General features: G+C 36.3%; 1 protein-coding gene across 1 annotated transcript in view; it reads right to left on the bottom strand.

The window, feature by feature from the left end:
- Positions 1 to 13,675: 13,675 nt before the first annotated feature.
- Positions 13,676 to 23,042, bottom strand: part of LOC149550076 (ubiquitin carboxyl-terminal hydrolase 16-like) — a 34,431-nt gene continuing 25,064 nt past the window's right edge. The window contains exons 10-13 of the mRNA XM_089793217.1: positions 15,879 to 15,963; positions 15,549 to 15,761; positions 15,210 to 15,271; positions 13,676 to 15,052 (exon numbers count right to left, since the gene is read on the bottom strand). Of these exons, the coding sequence (XP_089649343.1) occupies positions 13,963 to 15,052; positions 15,210 to 15,271; positions 15,549 to 15,761; positions 15,879 to 15,963 (1,450 nt within the window). The 3' untranslated portion in view covers positions 13,676 to 13,962. The remainder of the gene's footprint in view (positions 15,053 to 15,209; positions 15,272 to 15,548; positions 15,762 to 15,878; positions 15,964 to 23,042) is intronic.

The raw sequence follows: 23,042 nt of genomic DNA on the forward strand, positions 1-23,042 counted from the left end.
ACGTGTGTGTGTGTGTGTGTGTGTGTGTGTGTGTGTGTGTGTGTGTGTGTGTGTGTGTGTGTGTGTGTGTGTGAACTAAAAAGGAGATTGTTGGGAGTGATGCATCGTGTAGATCCCGACTAGCAGGTGACTATGACTCCCACCCTCAACCATATCAGGCACATCAAACATAATGCAAAATAGACGCATGCACCATGCACATGCAAGTATGGGATAAGTACCATAAATAAATCATGACTATAAACAACATCATATTCCAATATAAATAACTCAAATTCATGAATATACAATAATCATCATTTTAAGACAAACTATATTCAACATTGTCACGAAAGCATTTATGTTTACTAATTAAGAGCAATTAAAGTATCATCATTACAAAAGTAATTGTTATCATCAAATAACACATGAAATGTAAAAACTATGTAATCAATTTGGATACATAATGAAGTCATGAAGTAATTTCATATAACTGTAAATCAAGTATCTCTTAAAACTAATATATGCATGAAAATAAGCCTAAAAAGAATTTGACAATAAGATCAGAAAAGCAAACTATAGGTGGGCAATACAAGGAGTCTTATGTGTGGCACTCACATACATGGTGGAAGCAAAAGGTGAATTTCTCTACTCCATGTCATTAGGTTAACCATTAATTGATCTTGAGTGGTGCAAACTTCTGGGAATTAGATAGCTATTGAGAATCACCAACCATGCATACTCATAGACCTAAACTATAATAAGTATTTAAAAATGATTTTGATCTTACAATGGAGTAAGAGGGTAACACAAGATGGTTAGTCATAGCTTTACAAACTTTTAAAAAGGTAGTCGAGAAGGTTTTTTGTGGTACAATAATATGACACATGTCCTAGGAAACTTAAAAGGGTCCATGACTAGTTGATTATAATGCCTACGATTATATGAGGTTCACCAAATAAGTGTTTTCCATGTGGAACCTATGTGGAACAATGTTTCTTATGTGTACTAGTTGGAGGTGATCAACTCAACATGCTTATTAGCTTGAGTGTGATCAATTACTGAGATTCAAAGTATGAAAAAAGGCAATATGAATAGTTGAGTTGATGACTAAATAATATGCAATGAATTTTAAATTGATGGCTCTATTAATTGGTAGATTGTGATTATAAATATTTTATTCAACCTCTTATTTTCCACATTCTCAATTAACCTTGTTCAAAAAAAAAATTCAAGGTGTAGAAGAGGAGTTGTAGAAATGGCGTTTGATGTTTTCTAGGGTGATTTCAAAGATTTGACAGTGCATTCTCCTTGTTCTCGGGCATTTATTTGGTATGGTGTATGTTTCAGCTTTGGTCAATTTTTTAATTGATTTTTAGAAAAATGAGGTAAGAGTGCACATCCACATCTGGGTCTAGGTCCACAAAAGTGCATAAAACAAGGATTATTGGCAACATTTTATGGATTTATTGCTAGGGACAAAAAATGCTTTCTCTTCCAATGAATATAATGGAAGAATAAGTGTCACATGTGAAGGACTCTTAGAATTCCTTTATGTAAAGGTGGGAACTATTTTATTACTTCTCTAATAATATAGCTAAAGGCCCTCCCATGTCAAACCCAAGGGACTTGAAATTGTCCAAGTTGATAGTACTAGATATTTTTGTTGATGTAGAATTCTTAAGAGAATTGACCCATAAATACTACATATTGACAAAGGATATTAGAAGATTATACTAGAAAGCCCTAGTGTAGTTGATAGAAGAAGTTTAACTAAAGCCTTCAGTAGCAGAGGTGCTACTTGTACTAAGATTGACTTTGACGAGGTAAATAGTAATAATGAGGCCTACAAATGGGTTCTGAGAAGAAAATTTATATCAAGGTTTACATCTGGCAGACTTGATAAAAAGTCAATTACCAATTCTTAATAATGTTAAAGAACCCTTTGACCTAAAATATTTCCAACACTACTATGTGTATAGAGTTCAAGGGCTTTGCAAAGTTTTGGGCTTTGATGTTAAGGATAAAGTCCTAATTGATATAATGTGCATATGTATGGTAATTCAAAACTTAAAGGTCAATACTATAATATAGTTTTTTAGGGTATTTAGTCAATGTCTTGCATGAGGACTTGGTAATTATCCAACAAAACCTTATTGTGATCAATTTTAAGCATTATTTCATATCATGCCACCTCATTTTGTAGTAAAGTGTTGATCGCATTGATAAAAAAAAACTTTATTTGGAGAAGTTTGATCAATATGATGTAAAGATGTCAGCGTAGTGGTGGTAAAGAGTGTGGGACATGAGCCACCCAACCTTTAGTTTTTGTATTTTTGGAATTGGATTCTAGCAACAATCATGAATCTCTTGGGAAAAGACAAAAAAACTAAATTAGGCATTGAGGTGATGAGATTATTGAGGCCAAATAAGGAAGCCTTTGATGGGCCATTTAGTCATAATTCTAGTGATTATTATTTATTTGATGATTTTACTATGTTAAGAGTTTACAGCTTTCCACAACCCCCTCATGTGTTGCCAATTTTTGTACCAAAAAGTCTTGTAGTCATTGAGTTTTAGATATCAACTTTTGTTAGTGGAAATGGAATATTTGCATGGAGGAAAAAGAGGTACTCTTGTACCGAGGTTTGTCAAAGTATTAGAATTTTCTAACACTAAGGAATTATTTGAAGAATGTAACACTTTATTGAAGCAATATAAAAATGAAAACATCTCCTTCTAGGTTTTGTGGTGTAGAGGGTTTTATAAAGAATTCATTTGCAAAGATGATAAGTTGGGTGAAGGTTCCCCTCATGACAACTTGATGAATAAGACATAGTAAGAAATTTTAATTTCAAGAAGGATGTTTAGACAAACAGGGAAAAATATTTTTAAAAAGATGATGCATAAAGCAAGACTACTTCAAGTAAAGGTCAATTTCCCTAGATGTTACCCTCATTTCCCCCCAATTAAGAGAATTGAGAAGGTGATGAATAATTTTGATGCTCTAATGGCCATATGTCAACCCTTCTAAATCTTCCTTCCCAATAGCACCAAGGAGAAATCAAATCTTTTCGTGTTTATAGTAGTTTTTTTATTCCTCATCTTTTACCAAGGAGCCCTATCCTAAAAGGGAAAGGACTAAGTCCCATATTAAGAAATAGACAAATGATGATGTTGTGGATAGTGATGATCCCAAGATTGATCAATCAGCAAGAAGGTTTAGAGAAAAGATTAAGGCAAGGACTAATAGTGGTCTTGAATTATATAAATATCAACCCCTACGGAAGTTAATTGATGATAGGAAAATAACTCCCCAACAATTTTTGGATGATGAAGATTTAATATTTTAAGGAATTCAAAAAAAATTGATGGATTTGAGAGGAAGACAAGTGAAGAAGTTAATGGACCAGGACAGAGAAACCCCATCTCGAATCAACATCAAGCTGTAATTGCTACTCTGCAACAATATGTTATAGATTCAATTCAATTGTTTGTTCAAGAAGTTAGAAGATTGGTCATGAAAAAAGAAATGATATTACTTCCAGGCTAGGATCTTCAATCTACATTAATTATTGATTTGATTGGGAATCAAAATGACCCTATTTTCTCTTTAGAATATGAATTTGGTGAGTTCCTGAAAGGATATAGCTTTGGCCCCTAGTAAAAGACCCTTTCCATTTGGGCATTGACTTGAACCGTACACAAACCCCATGTTATAAGCATTGGAGAAGAAAGAAGAGGATTGTAATTAACAAGATTATTCACAACACCTCTTCCATGGAAAGTGCTAACATGCTCACCCATGTAGCATTAATAAATAGGATAGTTGAAGAGGAAAATGATAAAAGGAAAAAGGAAATGTAAGTTGATCTTTCCATGTCTAAAAAGTATGAAGGGTGTTCCAATTGAAAATCTAGAATTTAAAAGAAACATTATAGATGTATGTTTTATGGTTCCACCTCTTACCATCTAAACAACCTACAAATGAAAAATTAGTTGAAATTAAGGTAGTTGTATTTGAGGATGTACAAAAAATATTCGAAGAATATGCGAGTAAAATTGAAACCTTAGAGGAGGACGTAAAAAAGAAGAGCATAAATATCCTCATGCAAGATCTAGAAATGTTCCTTATAATATTTTAGATTTGAAGTTGAGATTTTGCATATACTAATCCCCATCGCCTCTTAGTATGTGGTATGCTTTACACTTTTCTCACTCTACATGGGGAAGAAGAGAATATCTTTGAAGCTCTCAAATGCTTGGACACTTCTTGAAAAGTCTCTTAAATCTGAGATTCAATGCATGTTACAAGTAATCCTTATTGTTGATGTCTTCCTACCTATCTTCATTCCAATGGATATGGATTGACCAAGTGGATTTTTGGATTTTTAAGTGTTCCTTCCTTTCATGCCAACTCTTTTGAGTTTTGGTTGGCAATGTAGAAAGAAATAATAGGGAATTACAATAGATTGGATCATCAAGCCTCTCTCGCTGGCTAAGAAATTTCAATTTTGTTTGAAGATATTAGATGCCACACATGTTTATTACTCTTCATTTTGGATTCCTTCTAAGATATCTTACCCAAAGATTTAGAATATCCTTACAAACTATCTTTAGGCCTTTAGCAATGGATGATTTGGCTTTCACAAAGTGGCATAAAAATTTTGTTGTTTATCGTAGGAGGTTGGAGGTCTTGGTTTGATTTATATTCATAAAAAAAGGTGCATCACAATGTTCTAAATGGATAACTAGGGCTCTCATTTGTACTAAGGCCTAGAAAATGTGTTTTACATTGCATTGGTATTGGTACTCCTCATTGCTACCTAGCTTGGAATGACCTAGTTACTAGCACTCTTCTCAACATGGAACCAATCCTCATTGAAGAAAACTGAATTATTAAAAGCATCTAGAAAGTATGGGAAACCCTCAAGCATTGGATTCATTAGGAATAAGATGATTTTTATAATTATTATCTTTCAAGGAAGGTCATTGAATCTCTTACCTTGGTCCCAAGCTCTAAAAGCTTTCAAACTAGGAGCCAAAATATTGTCAAATCTTGTAGATCTAACTACTAAGAATTTCCTCACTTTTCTAAATTTAAGAAGAAATACAAACTTTCAAACCAAAACCAAAAAACTTACCGAATAGTTATTGATTTTATCTACCTATAGTTGTTGCACAAATTGGGTTTATTGTTTCAAGCCTTGGTGGAAGGATAGAAGTGGTATCATGACACTACTTTTAGGAATCATAGTCCCTCCAATAGATATTCTTAGTTGTCTCCACAATTGCAAATGGTTGGTCAACTTAATTTACATTAGCAATTATAGTCCTCTTTGGGGATTCAAAAAAAAAAAATTCAAGGGATTTAGGTGACCATACTTGAGCTAAATTAACATCTTCTACTGATGAATTGTCTCACTCATATAGGAATTCCTACTCTAAGCTCCCTTTATGTATCGAATTGAATCCCTCAAGCACTTTCTTGGTATTATTCACAAGCTCAAGAAGCCTTGAACTAAATTCATTATTTTTCAAGTTGTTTATGTTGAACCCTTTCTTATGGCATATGGTACTTCTTAGAGATCGACCCTACCTTCTTCACAATTTTTCTCATATATGACACACTTTCAAGGTGAAATTTCTCAACATTTGGAACAATCTAGAATTTATTTACTTATTTTTTGTTTAATCATACAATCTAGTTGAAAAACATTTATATTCATACTCTAAAGCTATGATGTGTTCCAATGTTCTTATGCAAATAAACATGCAAGGTAGAAAATTTGTACTTATGATTTCTCATCCTAGGAGTTGTTGGACCAATAGGAAAATGCCCCATGCACTATTGCTCAAGTCCCTCCCAATTCCACATCTATTTCTAGGTACCAATATGGGCAGCCACTCTTCCCATCGAGATAGTCTTGGAGATTATAAATCTCACTCTTGTGGCCCTATGCCTCAAACTCCAAGCTAAATATGGAGGATGGGTTCAACCTTCACATATGTTCTCTTCTTCATGGGCCTTTACCTAGCCAAACACCAACAAGTATCCCCATGGGCCACTCACCATCTCTCCATTTTGCACTTAGCCTCCCAAGGAGAATGTAGAAGATTTTGGTTGCATGCCCCCTAACACAAGGGTTTCTACTAAACATGGAGGATGACCTCAACCTTCACCTCTATCCTTTCCTCTATGCACCTTTGGCTTACTAACACCAAAAACTATCCCCATGTGATTGTCGTCATCTCTCCAATTTGTACTTAGCATCCTAAGAAAAATATAGAAGATTTTTCCTCTTCTATCTAGGAGCCCATTGATGATTCTACCCCTCATCATGTTTGAGGGGAAACTTGAGAATAAAGATCCACCTTTTTTGGACTTATTCATGACTACTTAATTTCTATTTAGTTGTTTCAAGACAAACCCTTTTGATGGACATGTAAATGTACCTTTTAACCACCCCACTTTTTTTAAAAGAAAATACTATTTTCTTTACATAAAAGCAAAGCTAATATAAGAATTACTTACAAAAGAAAGTTTTAAAAACATAAAAATTGTTAAGGGTTAAAATTAAGTATGTTAATAAGTTGTAAATTGGAACAATTGTCAATTAAAAACCACATAAGAATGATAAACATGAGAGCTTGAATGTGCCACTACGAAATATTTGATAAACTAGTTAAGAGAGAAAGAATTGATAACTTAATATGCAACTTTTCCACTTTTTAATAGTGATTTTATGATTTAGATGAGATCTAAAAAGTAATTGGAATGCTAAAGAATTTAAATATAACATCTAAGCTTAATTCACTTGAATTCAATAACAATGAGATTTTTTTTCAGTCTGCACAAGCATCAATGTTTTTTATTAGATAAACAGGTTTTACAGGGACCTTGAAACCCAAGAGTTAAAACATTAACAAGGCTGATAATAAGCGTGAAAAGCCCAACAAAAAAAGTTCCAGTTCAAAGGCTGAAAATAAGCACAAGGCCCAGCTGACAGACAAAAACCAAAGAAAAGGCCAAGAATAGAAACAACATGAAACGACTAGGGCAAAAGCCCTTACAAAAAGCCAAAAAAAGGCACAAAAAGAAACAAAAGAACAGGCAGAGGATTAGTCCTTGTTCTTTCTCTCCAGGTCTTGCATGACCTGAGCTGCCTCATAGGCCATCTTGTTCTCCTCCGCCTCTTGCTAGAGCGCCCTTTGATCCCCCTGGTCCTGACGATTGTTGATGTTGTCCTTTGCGATGTCGACCCCCATTCTGGCTTCTTCCTTGTCTTTGCCATCCTCATCATCCTTCATAACTCTGTCTTTGATACAGCCCGTTAAGGATATGATGTTGTTGTTAATGGAGCTTAGCATCGAAATCATCTGATTTGAGAGATTATGATTGTAGATTTCGAGGGTGTTGATCCTTCTCTCTGCCAAACTAAGTCTCTCACCGTTGTCATCTCTTTTATCAGAGTCTGCTCCATTTCTATTATTCTCCATATGACCCACCTACTCTTTGACCTCCTCCAACTCATGGAAAAGCCACTTGATTGATATGAAGTTATCAATCATGCTATTGCAAGCATTGTTCAAGAGATTCAGCCCAGTTTCTCTAGCTTTGTCCAAAATAGCCACAATAGTCGGGTCAATGAGTTCTTCAAGCTTGGTCTCTTCTTGGTTATCCACAAGGACCTGCAGGATCATGGCCTCTCTAAAAATACCCATTTTCAAGGTCTTGACTTTAAAGTTTTTCAAAGCTTTCCTCCTATTATTTACCTGCACCTCCCCACCCTCGGTCTCAGAATCCAAATTTTGTTCCTCAGGTTGTGCATGAATATGGATAGGTGAAAGAGGCAGTGAAGACATGTCCCGATCTTGCTGCATAATCTCATCCTCCAGACCCTCCCTCTTGTGTTTCTTCCCACTCTGATCCTCCTTAATTTACTCCTACGTCTCCATTTCCTCCTCTTTCATCTCCACATCCTCCTCCTTATCGTTGTCATCCTTCACATCTTTCACAAGATGCTTCTGCCCATGATCCCTAGGACTTTTTCTGTTGGGGATGATGGAGGAAGGTGAGTTCTAGACCTAATGGGTGGCTTTTTTATCAGTGGATGAAATCACGTCATCCCCAGAGCTAAAGCTCTGAATGTCATCCGAGTCTGAAGAGTAGTTGGAGCTACCAGAGGTCACATTCTCAGTCTGAGGGGGATCCTTGCTTATAGTTTGAGCTTTAAAATGCTCATAAATAAGCAACAGGAGCCCCTCATGCAACGCGGGGTTATCAGAGGGCTTATTTTTGAAGCTAACCACCACCTTGCTCAAAGAAGTTAACAAGTAAAAAGGAAAAGAAATTTTACGGTTGCGACAAAAATGATTCAAAAGAACAAAGTGGTGGGTACGAGCCCTATCAAACCTAGGGTCCAAAGTAATATACTCTATAACAACTCTTAGAACATACCTCCACAGTTTCTTCATGGTGTCAGGAACATAGTACGTGTCAATCTTCTTTAGGGCTTTCAGTTCCTTCTCATCCTTAACAAAATCCCGCACAACATTAGCCGAGAGCTTCTTGTCCCTGAAAAACTTAAAACCCTCAATCGGGATTTCAGCAACAGTCGAAATCACCTCCTCGGTGATCATGAAAGAAACCCCATTCACCTTCACTCTGCCATCCTTCCATGAACCAATCATACTATTGGTCACCTCCTGATCAAAGCCATGCAATTCCGTTATGTATCTGGTAATCCCACCTAGATCCAATTGCTCCCAAACTTTGTCCTTGCTCTTCCATTTCTCTATTTCGCCCATTGGCTCCTTTCTACACCTTTCGCCAACCATATCTGCACTCTACGCACCCTCAATTCTCATATGCACCTCGTACTGCAACGGATTGGATCCTTTGTGACTAAGCAGAATGCAAAAAGAATTAACCCTTCTGTTGCTCCTATTGTAAATGTAATAAACGACCCACAAAGCGTGTCGACTAGTCTGTAATAAATTGCAGCAATTACAATTTCCCATGCTAACTTTTTGGGAAGTACCCTTTCCCCTTAATCCATTCATACTCATAATTGCAAGTTGATCTTCTCTGTACTTCCTTGGATCTTGTCCAGATCGATCAAGCTTTTAACATCCGCTGGCAAAGTATTTCCAGGATGCCATGTCATAATTTGGCTTGTGCTGACCCCAATATTTGCAAACCTGTCAGCGACCGGGTTAGCTTCCCGAAAAATATGAGTGACGTGGACTCTACTGAATTTGGCAAGAGTCTCACGGGTCTCATCAATAAGATTTGCAATCGACCATGATGGTTGAGAGTTGCCATTAATACATTTTATTATGTTGTTTGAATCCCCTTCAAGCCAAAGATTAGTGACTCCAATTTCAAAAGCTAGTTTGATAGCATTACACGCAACATTCGCTTCCGCAAAGTGGTTGGTTTGATAACCCAGCGGGAGGGAAAAAGCCGCAATTCCATCTCCATTTTCATTCCTTATTATGCCTCCACTTCCCGAAGAGCCAGGATTTCCCTTGGACACTTCGTCAAAGTTGGCTTTATGTCATCCTTCCAGGGGGAGAAGCCATTTGGCTTCCTATCTTTTCATCTTTCTGTCTTTTTCCTTCTCTTTTTTTCTGCCACCTAATTTAATATCTCCCCCTTTCCTTACTAAATAGTTTTCCTTTATGTTTGCAAAAAATTTATTTCCTATCACTTTAGCTGGCTCCTCTTTATCTCTGAAGATTCTATTATCTCTCCTTCCAAATGCTCCTACAGAAATGAGGCAGATCCAAGAACTTAATTCCTGAAGTTGAGACCCATTGAACATACACTTCCATTGACAGAAGAGATCCAGGAGGTTAAAAGGCACACATCAGCTGAATCCCAAGTCTTGGGTGAGGGAAACCCAAACCTCCCTAGAGGAAGAGCAATGAATGAACAAATGATTGCCAGTCTCTGTCTGATCTTTACATAACTCACATCTGCTAGGCATAATATGACCTCTTTTTATGAGGTTATCCTAGGTAAGGATTTTTTCCTATAGAGCCAGCCAATAGAACATATTAATTTTTGGAATGAGGCTAGGAATCCAAGCCCTCGACCAAGGAGGAATCTCTTTTAATCTCCAAAGAGCCAAGTACCCAGAGGCAGCAGTATATTGCCCATTGGCATTATCTCCCCAGACCAACTCGTCCCTGTTGTTATTTAGGGCCATAGAGTTAAGCATAATCATAATAGGGTTAAGATCTTCAGAGATGACAGAAAGGTCTATCCATCCCTAGTCATTCCTATAGTTACTAACTTTCTGCCCAAAATGGTTGATGCAGTCATTCATCCAGACCTCATAGATGGGGTTGTTCATAAGGAGGCCCTGAATGAGCCAGCTATCGGACCAGAACTAGATATCCTCCCCATTTCCCAGTTTCCAAGAAACTCTAGAATTAGTCAGGTCCCTGGCTTTTAAAAAACCATTCCAAACAGGAGATCCTCTTGGGATATCTTCGTTGAAGAGGGTAAACTGTTTAGAGGGTCTCTTAATATACTTGTTTTCCATAATGTCTCTCCATTCCCTTGTGCTGCTGAAGATACGCCATATTTGCTTAGCCAAAAGAGCCTTGTTGAGGTGAGTTAGCTTCTTGATGCCTAGACCCCCATATTTCTTTGGGAGGCAAACTTTTTCCCAAGCAGCAAGAGGATACCTTTTATTCTTTTCAGCCCCCATCCATAAGAAGTCTCTCTGAATTTTTTCCATTCTCTCAGCAAATTTCACAGGGATCACAAAGAGGCTCAAAGCATAGACAGGCAAGTTCTGAAGGGTGGATTTAACCAGTTGGCATTTTCCAGCTTGGCTAAGAGAGGCCCCTTTCCAACCGACTAGCTTCTTACTAAATCTATCCATAATGTCGTTCCAGAAAGAATCAGGAGGACTCGTGCCCAAAGGAAGCCCAAGCTAGGTAGAGGGAAGCTTCCCCACACTGCATCCCAGGATTCTGGAGATTTTCTTCAGTCTATCCTCAGGGGTGTTGATAAAGAAAACAGAGCTCTTATCCCAGTTGATGAGCTGCCCTGACCCTCTGGAGTAGATACCAAGATGTCCTTCATAGCCTTAGCCTCCTTAACAGAAGCCTCCCCTCCCATTATGGTATCATCAACAAATTGCTGATGAGAAAAAGGGGCACTTATAGAAGAAGGTTTAAAACCTTTGATTCTCCCTTCCTTCTTATACTTCTCAATAAGTCTGCCTAAACATTCCACCAAGATAATGAAGAGAATAGGTGAAGAGGATCCCCCTGACAAAGGCCACGAGAGGGTTTGAAAAAATCGAAGGGGGATCCATTCACTAAAACTACAAGATAAGAAGTATACACCAACTGAGATATTAGCTTACAAGTTTTGTCATCAAACCCAAAAGCCTTGAGCACTCTATCCAAGAAAGACTAGTCGACCCTGTCATAGACTTTAGAAAGGTCCAATTTAAGTAGCATCTCTTCTCTTTTTCCCGCTTCCATGGAGTGAATCACTTCATGCACCATCATTATGGAGTCTAAAATTTGTCTGCCCGGGACAAAACCAGTTTGCTAATGAGAAATAATCAGTGGGAGGAGATTGAGCAGCCTGGAAGTAAGAACCTTCGAAATAATCTTATAGAAAGAATTGCAAAGACTAATAGGTCTAAACTTGTCCAAGGAATTGGCTCCAAGAATTTTAGGAATGAGAACTAAAAAAGTAGAGTTAATCTCCTTAAGAATGCTTCTAGCCCCAAAGAATTCCTGAACAACCTGAACCACATCCTTCCTCAAAGCAGGCCAAAACAATTGGAAAAAGCAAGATGGGAAGCCATCAGGGCTAGGGGATTTATCAACCTGCAGAGAGAAGAGAGCTTCTTTAACTTCCGTCTCAGAGGGAATGGCACGAAGCAGTTTATTATGGTGAGGAAGGATAGCCTTAGGGATACAAGAGACAATGTCATCCTGATCCACTTTGGAAAGCAAAGGATCCCAAGACAATAGGGAAGAGAAAAAAGAAACAGCCTCAGATGATATTTCCTCATCCTTGGTCAACAATCCCTGTCCTTTCTTTAAACTTGTAATTCTGTTGTTTGCACGGTGTTTTAGAGAGGTGAGATGAAAAAACTTTGTATTCTGATCTCCCTCTTTGAGCCAGTTTACCCTAGATCTTTGTCTCCAAAACTTCTCCTCTTTACTGATAATATTGTGTAAATCTAATAGGATAGACAACTCAACCTCCCTGTTTAACTCGTCATACCCTTCCTCCTGAATTGAGGTTTGGATAGCAAAAAGATTGCATGAGCAGCAATGTTGGTTTGGGTTGTTTACTCCCCATTGGTCTCAAGTTAGGCACTCCTCTTGGTTTATAGAGGTGTTACAACTTATGGCTAGAGAATCTCACCCATAAGGGGATTAGTGTCTCCCTAGATCCCATAGGTACCCAAGATATGAGTTATTGGACACTAGGCTCGATTGCGAGGATGCCTCCAACATCAAAAAATAGGTATTTCTCCCCAAAATCAAGGCAAACAATTAACTTTAGTACTAGTGAACATTAATGGTGATTGAGTTGAAACTTCCATGAATTTTTTTTTGCACAAAATAATAAAGTTGGGATCAAAATCAAAAGCCTTGACCATAGCCAAAATTTAAATCCCTTCCTGCCATAGTGTACTTTCTCAAAAATAATCTTTACAATCGGATATTTTGTAGCAAGCCAAAAACTTTTAACATGTAGCATGTAAAAAAAATTATAAAATGTTCTTTTAAAATTCTAGATACAAATATAAGAATTAAAAGTTCTAAAAAAACACAAATTTTATGTAGAGATAAATGCATGACTTAGAAGTAGTCAATTTGCAAATTCAAAAATTTGAACCTAGAACATATCTAAATATTAGATCTCATCATTGCTAGTGAAGGTGCATGATTTTAATGAGCCCACCATCAATCAAATCTTGCTGACATCAAGGGTGAAACCACTTACTTCAATTGAAGAGAGTAGAGAGATAAGGGCCCAAGATCGTGGTAACAAGTTTGAAGAGCTTAGCCTAAAAACCCTCCTCATCAGCCGCCTTGTTGCATCTCATAAGTCGATGGCCTCGTAAATGCATCTTATCTTATCTATCTTATCTAGATGAATTTGGTAGAGTGGATACCCCTCAATCCTTCGCTTTTAACTAAAGAGCATACAATACTCCATCTAAAAATAGATTAGATCTCAAAGCTAAGTTTGTAATATCCAAAGTTATAGATTACTCAAATCTCAATGTTGAATTGAGAAGATGTGATATTGTTGGTCTAATTAGTTAGTTAAGTCGGTCGCTCAATCTTAACTATACACCTGATGTCAATAGAAATCAGTTACTATAACCTCTTTTTAATAGACTAAATATTAACACAATAAAACCCCAACAAAGTTCTTAGATATATCTAATTAAAGCGCCATTGCAACTTGCCAATCAGTTTGTCGGATATTACAAATTTATTTTAACTGGATAAATTCCCCCAGTAATGCACCACACTAAACATTGGATGTAAAAAATAGCTGATTTCAACAGTTAACATGCATCGTGTGGATTTTCAACTGGACTTTTACCATATAAGTACGGATAATCATGTAGGATGCCTCTTGTACACTGTCTCATTTCTCAACAAGACAGTGCATCGCTTATTAGACAGTAAATAGACACTAAAATCTCTCTCAACCCATCTTTATATAATAACATAGACAAGAGATAACATCAAGAGAGCTACAACATACTGGAATCGTATAAAAGGCTACTTCGCTATAACTGGCGCCTGGAATTAAGGTTTGGCAAGGATCAATATGAAGTCAAGTACAAATACCGACCATGCCTACTGTTAAGACCATTTAAAACTTCTTTTGTGGCATTATTCTACCCATTAAAAATAATATAACAATGCTCCCATGGGAAGCAGAATTTAATATTGTTACAGTAATAGTACACTTCATCTTTCGAATCCCAAAGATTGAAATGCAGAAAGAGACGACGTTCTGGGGTCATTTGCTAAACAATGCTCAAATCTATTACCAGTGCTACAAGTTCGGGATGGAGATTGAAGTCTCAATCTTTTTGTTTCTTCGGCGATCCATTTTTCAGTACCATACTTCCATTTCGCTGAGACAGCAAAATTTTGGCACAGATTTCCTTTTGAACATTTAGATTCTTTTTCTGAGACACCAGAACAACGGCGAGACTGAGGCAAGCACTCTTCCCTCTTTGCGATACTTTCCCTAAAATCTAACATATCTTTGGGTTGAGATTCTTCAGAAACAATCGAATTGGATGATGGCTGACAAAAGAGTTTAAAGGAGCTTGCACTTGTCCAGGCCGAATGTTTATCATTATCTGCAGTATGAGAATTAGATAAAGAAGATAATCCCTCGACAATTCTTCTATTTGTAAGTCTTTGATATATGGGGGACTGATCTGGAAAAATGGAATTTTTACCACAAATTGCATCTATTTCAGGAGGGCATTTTGAAGTTTTGTTTTCAACAATGCTCTTTGTTTCAGAAGGGCATGAACTAGAAACTTCGCAAGCCTCATCTATATTCAGACTACCATATGCTTGGTATCTTGGGTCTACTGATACTGTTTCGGCCAAATCCACTGTACTTGTTGAATCCCTGTTACTATCACTGCTGCATGAAGTTTCATCAGAGCCACTGAAGAGAGATCCAGTGTCACTTGAAGTTAGATCTCCAGACTCCCTTGAAATTAAGTCATTGTCCCTGTTTCGCGTGATTGGATAAAGTTTTTCACCTTTAAAACCAAAAGTATCAAATTTATCTGGAATTATGGAGTCTGAATCCATGGAACAATTCTCTATGTCTTGAACTTTGACAGGATAATTTATATCAATAATAGCAGCTCCATTGAAGCTCGAGAAAGCAAATTCTCTATTGGGCACATCAGCTTCTACATCATGTTCATCGCATAAGGAAGTTTGCACAGCATGACACACATTCCTAGAAACATCTATAAAGCCTAGGGCCTTGCTATCCAGTATAATAGCTGGTGGCCTTGGACAAGACCTGAAAATGTTGACAATAAGTTGAATCTGTGATCTAAACTTCTCAATTCCAGGAGATACGATATGCTAGATGCAAAACAAAATGCAAGAAAAGACGGTGCTCTCTAAAATGACAATAAAACATCTATAATTGGCTGCTGCATAGTTATATTGTTTACCTAGAGTAGAAAAGCATGTATGCCCCTTCACCCATCACTGCATCAATTGACACTGGATTGACCTGTTTCATGCACATTTAAATGCCAAAATTATTATTACAAACCAGTGAAAAAATGAAACAAAATCAACAATGGAATGCATTTGTTTTCATTGAGTTAAAATTGGTAAGCATTAAGATAATATATTAGAACTCATTACACTCTTGTGCAGATTCTCTGTTTACTTGACAGATTCCAGAACAAGAAAAATTGGTGTAAATTTGTGGGGCAGCTCAGTCTCTTATGAAGATAAAGCAATGTCGAACTTTAATTTTAAATGGGAGTGTGAATGAAACTGACCTTACTGTCATCAATCTTGTACCATGCCCCTTTCAAATCCTTCACGTAACATATATAATGACCGAAAAAAGAAGCATTAAGCACATCCAAATGAACCACCACTGCATACAAATTGTAAAGGGGTGGCTTGTCACCTTTCCCACTCATATATGGTGACATGTCTAAGACTTCAGGAAAAGCAACAATCTTGTTGAGTTTACCAAAGCTTCCATTCTGATATACACAACAAAGTTTGAAAATTCCAGGATAAACAGTCAAGATCTGAAATGATGCTTTTGTTGAAAACAATAAGACAGTACTTAAAATTAACAAGGGAAATGCGGGTGCTACCTGAAATCTCTTTAGAGCAATAGTAAGAATGTTGGGAGCTTCATGCACAGTCAACCATTTTTGAGCTTTGACATAGGATTTGCACCTATAGTGAACAGAAATACAGAAGATAACTAGCCAAATCCCAATTACAATGTGAGCAAGATGTTAATAAAGCAATTAAAAATAAAAATTCATTATTTTAAAATGCTTTACAATAACAAACAAGAATAAAATTTCCTTAGACCACCAGAATATACAGAAAAAACTCATTAACTTGCCCTTGACGCTAAGGAAACAAAGCTGTCCATTAATGTACACTTTATAATGTAAATTATGATGCCCGAAGAAACCTTCAGAAAATGCATACTGACCTCTCATTTATAACACAGATATTTCAATGTTTATTAAGACTTTAGATGGATGGCTAAAGAAACAACAATGAAAGACACAGCAGAGTAAGACGCACAACCATCCATTCATGATTGAACATAAAAAGTTCAAAAGCATCCATCCTAAACTAAGGACTGCACCGATTGAGATATATATAAAAATAAATTATTAAATGTGCCTACTTCTATACTTGTAGTGCGTATCCATAAAAACTTCAGTCAATTAACTATACTGAAAATGTGATATTACCATGGTTCAAAAACTCAGACTCGGGCAAAATCTTGGCAGACATCAGAAATTTCAAAAACTCGGCAATATTTTCAAACATTAAAAAACATATAAATTTTTTAAATAATCTTTAAAAATATACAACTGGATTACAAAGGTTATAAATAGATTTTCCTTCTTTATTAATCACAATCTATATTTATATGTTACGAATTTCTTCCATGAAAGCATGGACCCAAAACATTTTTTTCTTTTTAAAACTAGAGCAGGGGTCTGGAGTGGCAGCCCCAAGTGGGGTCATGTGATAGCACCCCTTGCAAGTGTTAGGAAAATAATCCCCAGCAGAGTTGACGGACTGCACTTCTAACAGGGTTTATGGGGAGAGCCCTAACTAAGACTTTTGGGACCACATGAACCTTCAAGGTCCATGCTCAAATGCTCAAACAAAAACAATGCGAAAGATGATGAAAATGCAATTTTTTGGGGCAGACTAATGCACTTTGTCACTAGCCAACTTTTTTTATTTGGATTCGTGAGGTATTCCTGGGTCTTTTGTGCAAGAAAGTCGACAGCAAGTTACTCACCTAAATGGTTCAATCCGCAAGTACTTATGAGCCAGGTAAGTTTTTGGTGACATAAGCTATGGATACTACCATAGAGGATAGATTTATAAGATTTACAGATCTGTTATATGTACCTTTTCAACCAAATAGTTTAAAGTTTTAAACTCTCTGAACATCAATAGATCAATGTCATGCAAAGGCTCCCCATGACTTCCAAAAAAACATTGCCTATTGCACCAACCGCTTTACATGGCATTCACTATAGGTACAAGCCATGTCCATGTATAAAAGATATGCATCAACACAAACAAAGCTCTTTCTGATGCAACCTTTTCTGCTATTCCCTTACCATTTATAATTGAAGAATTTCAAAACAAAAGTAATTACTTTTGTCATATCACAAGAAACTAAAAACTACTGGGATCATCCCGCTGGGTGATGGTTAGGTTGTGGTGTTGATAATGGTGCCACCAAGGTTCAAATCCCTGCTAAGCTGATTATGAACTTTTATGTTGTTTAGGCTGGTTGTTGAGTCAGACCCTCACTGGGCTGGAGTGCTCATGGGCTCTATGCCCCTGCTGGGCTCCCATGCTCGCATGTCTTGGTTCTTGTTGTGCTAATGCTGAGGATGAGGTGCCCCGATTGTAAACAAGCTGATCTAGATATATATACAATGCAATATGTAACAAAATTGCATCCTCATGTGGAATATCAATGGCTGACAAACATAGTCAGACACTTTGACCTCTAAAGCAAACTAAAAATAGTAAATTGTGTTTGTAAAAAGATAAACAAATACAAATGTCAAGTACAATATAAAAATAGTCTGCATCTTCCTCTTCCCCTTCCCACTAGCTCTAGTAAAAACTATGGGAGTGGGAGGGGGTCTAGACCTAGCAGTCCACTATGGTTGTGGTTGTAGTTGTGGCTCAATATCCATTCTGGATGTAACTGGTGTTGGCGTTAGCAATGACTCATCGTCTATTTCCTCACTCTCACTACCCTCCTCTTGAATGTCATCCAATCTCGGTGCAAAACCACTCTCTTTCGAATCAGTATTTTCTTGAAAAATCTCTTCGAATCCACTTGAAACCCAATTGCAATCAATCTACAAGGCTTGGCTTCCAATGACTATTTCTCTCCACCAAAATCCTTATCCTCTCCTCTGAAGGCTGCAAATTTTAAAATGGGCCACTAAATGGTATCTTGTTGGATTGCCTGTGAGATTTTTTCAACTTCTTGAGAGAAGTATGCTACTTCTTGGCAAGAAGTTCGAAACTTCCCTACTGTGATTTTGGCACGAAAACTATGTATTTCCTTGCCGGGAAAAACTTCTCGTGAGAAGTTGGTATATCTGCCACTTCTCAATGAGATTTTGAACTATGTGTGCAACCATATGGACCTTTGAATAGGGGAGAAAAGAAAGCTTATATGCCACTCACTATTGCACTATGCCACCTAATAAGGGGCATAAAATTTGGACCTAATTGATAACCCAACTTCCTCCATAGATGATTGCTTGTAAAGCTAGCAACACAAAAAGATATAATTGACAATTGAAAAGGTACACTTAGAACTATGTTAATCCACCTAGTTTTCATGTTGTTCTATGCCTCTAGCAAATCATCCTTAAGGATGCTAAATGTTACATCCCAATTTTTGACCTAGCTTGAAATATAGACGTTGAAGTTCACATGAAGTCAGTTGGCAATTTAATTTGATATAATCTGGCAAAATGGTAAGATAGTTAGTCGTTAGGATTTCAAGTGAAGATGAAATGCCAGTTATTTGTTAATCAAAAATTCATGGAATTTTAATTGATGTGATTATTTATAATTTATAATTTAATTACGGAGAAAATTCTTGTAGGGAGCATGCTGAAAGGGGTGGAAGCATTGTCAAAAAAGAATTAGGCAAGGCGTCACCATCACTAGGCAGACAGATAGAGGACCTAGCAACTTGGAACAAAATACATTTGTGGAATCGCATGAGTTATTTTATTAAATAGTTTAATTATAATAATTGAGTTGTTTAATAAATATTTTAATTAAAATAATTAAATTATTTATAAAACGTATCTTAAGGATTTTATTTGTAAATATTTAAATTTGTGCTTTTAAATATTAAAATGAATTAGCATCATTATACTTAAATAAATTATTAGAATGATGTTTAGTAATGTTTAAATTATAATAATTGAATTATTATAATTTCTCTTTCAACTTCTTATTTTCTTCCTTTATTCTTTTCCCTTTTCAAATTCGATTTGTTTAGGAATTCGAATGGCTTCTTGTAACTGAAGGTAGCCTAAGAGCCAAGGCCATCCTTTTAATAGAGTCTCGGTGATCGTTTTTTTTAGAGAACCTTTAATCTTTTTGGTACCCGATTTCTATTATTAATCTTGGTAATAGCAGTTGGGTCCTTCGAAATTTACTTAACGCCCTTCTTTGTTTATGGTGAGAATGGATTCGTTCAACAAGGACTTACACACCTTGACATCCTTAATGCTACTCAAGCGTTTAATGACCATTGTAGCAATCGTTGCCGATAAAAAGTCTTTCTCTACACTCCTGTTTCTTCAGTAGTGAAAGAAGCTCCTTAAATATTTGTTAATTTCTGGTATCTTCCCCATTCTAACATAAGTTCAAAAGGATTACAACTGCAGTTCGCGTTAGCTCCTATTATTACACTAAATCTAAACATTTAATTTGCCACGATCTCATATGGATTGACGGATACATTCCAAAACCAAGGCTACTTGCAAATATTTGACAGAGTCAAGTAAGGCAACTTGTGGTTTTCTTTTTACTCTTTCCTATTAAGTTTGATATCAAATCCCATCCTTAGGTTGACATCTCTGATCATCAATTTCCCTTATTATAGCATATAATGTCATGATATTGGTTCAGCATAAGGCTTGTCGAATCTTTCACTTATGTCTGTCGGTTTCCATTGAAACATAAACCCTGTTTAAAGCATAAAGATGTTGTAATCCCCTCTTTGAAGTCTGATATTTCCTTGTGGTAATATGTTATTGTTTATTCAGTCTGCTATATTCATGTGACAGTATGATATTGTTTTTAAGCTTAAAAGTCTATCGGTTTTCTCATCCATTTATAATTGTTCATGTGAAATGACTCAATAGATAATCATTGAAATTTGTTTGCATAAATATTGACATTCCAAATGGAATCAATCCTTTTATATATATTTACATAATTTTTGTTGAGAACAGATATTAAACCAAAACACCAAGGAATTCACCAGGCTGAGAGCTAGATTAACGTGAATAAGATACAGTACAAATTTTTTTAAAAGGGGTTAATTGTTCAGGCACCAAGAAGTCACCGGCCTGATGGCCTGATTATGGTGAGGAGGTGTTGATGAACTTGTGAAAAAAGAAAAGCAAGAAAGAAACCAGTAACCTATATATTCATACATAAACAAACTAATATATATATATATATATATATATATATATTAGCTCATGCATATTCCTATTATGGTGATCTTATGTTGCCAAGTCGTATGGCGTGTTATATATCATGATGCCTAGTGGAAGGAATGATGTTCCCTGTCAATTTCGGGTAGGGAGGGCCTTTCTCATTGAAGATCGTGTGGGGATATATTGTGGTCCGAGGTTGGGAGGTAAAGCCCCTGACAATGTTTCACCTCTCTCAAGATGTCAGTTATGCATCAAACAGAGTTAAGCCATGCAATCAATTGTTTATCGAAAACAGGTATTATCATTTTTATTTATAAGGAGGTAAGATTAAATTGAAGTATATCATTGTTATCATTATTTTACTTTCATATATATGAATATTGAATATAATTATTTATCTAATCATGAGAATCTGTCACAAATAAGAAATCAAAAGAAAAGAGAATCCGAAGCCCTAATTGATTGTGTGACAGCTGGAACCTTAATTGATACAGTGGTATTGGAAGCCCTAACTGAATCCGTGGTCGTGGAAGCCCTAAATTGAATCTGTCGTTGTGGAAACCCTAGATAGAATCCATCATCGCAAAAGCCCTAAGTGGTAAAGCAGTATCAGAAGCCCTAAATAAACCGATGGTAATTGATGCCCTAATTGGCAAGATGATATGTGATGCTCTAATTTAAATTATAGTTGTAATCATCAAATGAATTTTAAGATAGCAGTCGATTTGAGAAATTGTTATAGTGTATTTGTGGACTAACCTGAATGGTTGTAGAAGCATACTTAGATGATTTTCAGTCTCAGTTTTCCGAGGTATGTGATTTCAATTTCTTAAGTAATTTCATTAAAAGGTTTTTCAAGTATTTAGTTAAGAAATTTTGTTTAACTGACTTTAATGGTAATCTCCTTCACATAAACATGAATGATGTAACTACCTTCTTATGAAATCAAAGTTATAACTGTATTCTATGCTTATGTTAGATGTTAATTTAGACTCGGAAAATCTAGATGTTACACTAAAAATGTTCTCCTATTGAGAAAAGAAGTTATCAACTACTTGGACTCTAAAAGAGCTCAAAACATGACCAAATAAGATGGGGTCTGACCACAAAGAACTTATTACAAAGCCATCTTGGGAATTTTGTGATTAGTATTGCACCATCATTCAGCTAGTGGCAACAATCTTCCCATTGCACTTGTTACTGTAACACAAAAACTGCAAGTTTGTAAGAATTTATTTTCAACCCTAGTGTAGCCATTAATTTGAGGATGACAAAAAAACTCATTGAGTTGAGTTCCTTGTGACTTACACTATTCTTGCTATGAGTTGATTCTAAAAGTAAGTTTAGGATTGTATACAATGAAACGAGGCATCCTGAAGCTTGAAAACCATGTCCATGTGCATTGTGCTACTATAACAGCTATGAAAGGCTAAATTAATACACAAAAATGAGCATATTTAGTCAAACGGTCAACAACAACTAGATGATTTATTTTTTCACTTAAGTAGCCCCACCAATCATACCCATTGAAATATATGCCCAAATCATTTCTAGCATAGGAAGGGGTTGTAAAGATCCTGAAAGTTCAGTTGCCTCCCTTTCATCACATTGGCACATATCACACACTCAACCACAAAGGTTTCGACATCCTACTTAGGTATATCCTACTTGACACACTCTTAAATCTTCTAGAAATCTTAGATGACTTCTGGTGGGAGAGGAGTGAAGTCCTTTAAACAAATGAGGCGTGAGGTGGCACTAGTGACATAACTAAATGTGCTCATAATGTTTCAATAAGAGTCCTTGCCATTGAAATCTCTCCATTAACTAAGGATCTTGTTTTGAATGGCAACTAACATCCTACATTTTAGGCTTAACTACCCCTTCTTGACTAACATCTTCCATCTATGTGGGTAAAAGCATAGAGAGAGAAAACATGAACATTCCTATTCATTATTGGATGAAGTGCCTTAACCTTAAGATTTTGTTTACCATTCTTATAGGTGACCTCATAATCATAAGTGAGGGTTTAAGTTAGTTTTCTGTTTAGGATAGGACAACATGTGCTGCAAAAAATATATCAAATTGTGCTTTCGAATATTTATCTCGAGTTTGCAGCCTAAGTTGTAAAGAAAAAATTATTGAAAGAAGATAGAGAATAGCAATCATGTCCTTTCCATAAGTGGATTTAGAGAAAATCTATCCTGTTAGTTTTATGTTGTCAAAGATGGTGGCCAATACCCTTGCATCAAAACATGGCTTAAACTGGAGTACGAAAAATTGCAACATCAAGAACAAGGCCAACTTAAATTCTTTTTCAGTAGTGTTGTCAAAGACATCACAATTACCAAGTTAAGGGAAAATTCTCAATAGAACCTAATCAAGCCTAGAAAAGGCCTAAGACTTTTAATGGATTCGGGCATAGGTCAGACCCACATTGCCTTGATATTTTTTCAGTTGACCTACATCCCTTTCGTGGAATGTGGGAGTTTCATGCTAAGGGAGTTATGTGAGTTGTCCTTATCATTCAAAACCACAACACTTTGGGATTTGATG

Source organism: Cupressus sempervirens, chromosome 7, assembly GCF_028749045.1.
Source record: "Cupressus sempervirens isolate cs-2001-9-10 chromosome 7, ASM2874904v1, whole genome shotgun sequence".
In the NCBI taxonomy this organism is placed as follows: Eukaryota; Viridiplantae; Streptophyta; class Pinopsida; order Cupressales; family Cupressaceae; genus Cupressus; species Cupressus sempervirens.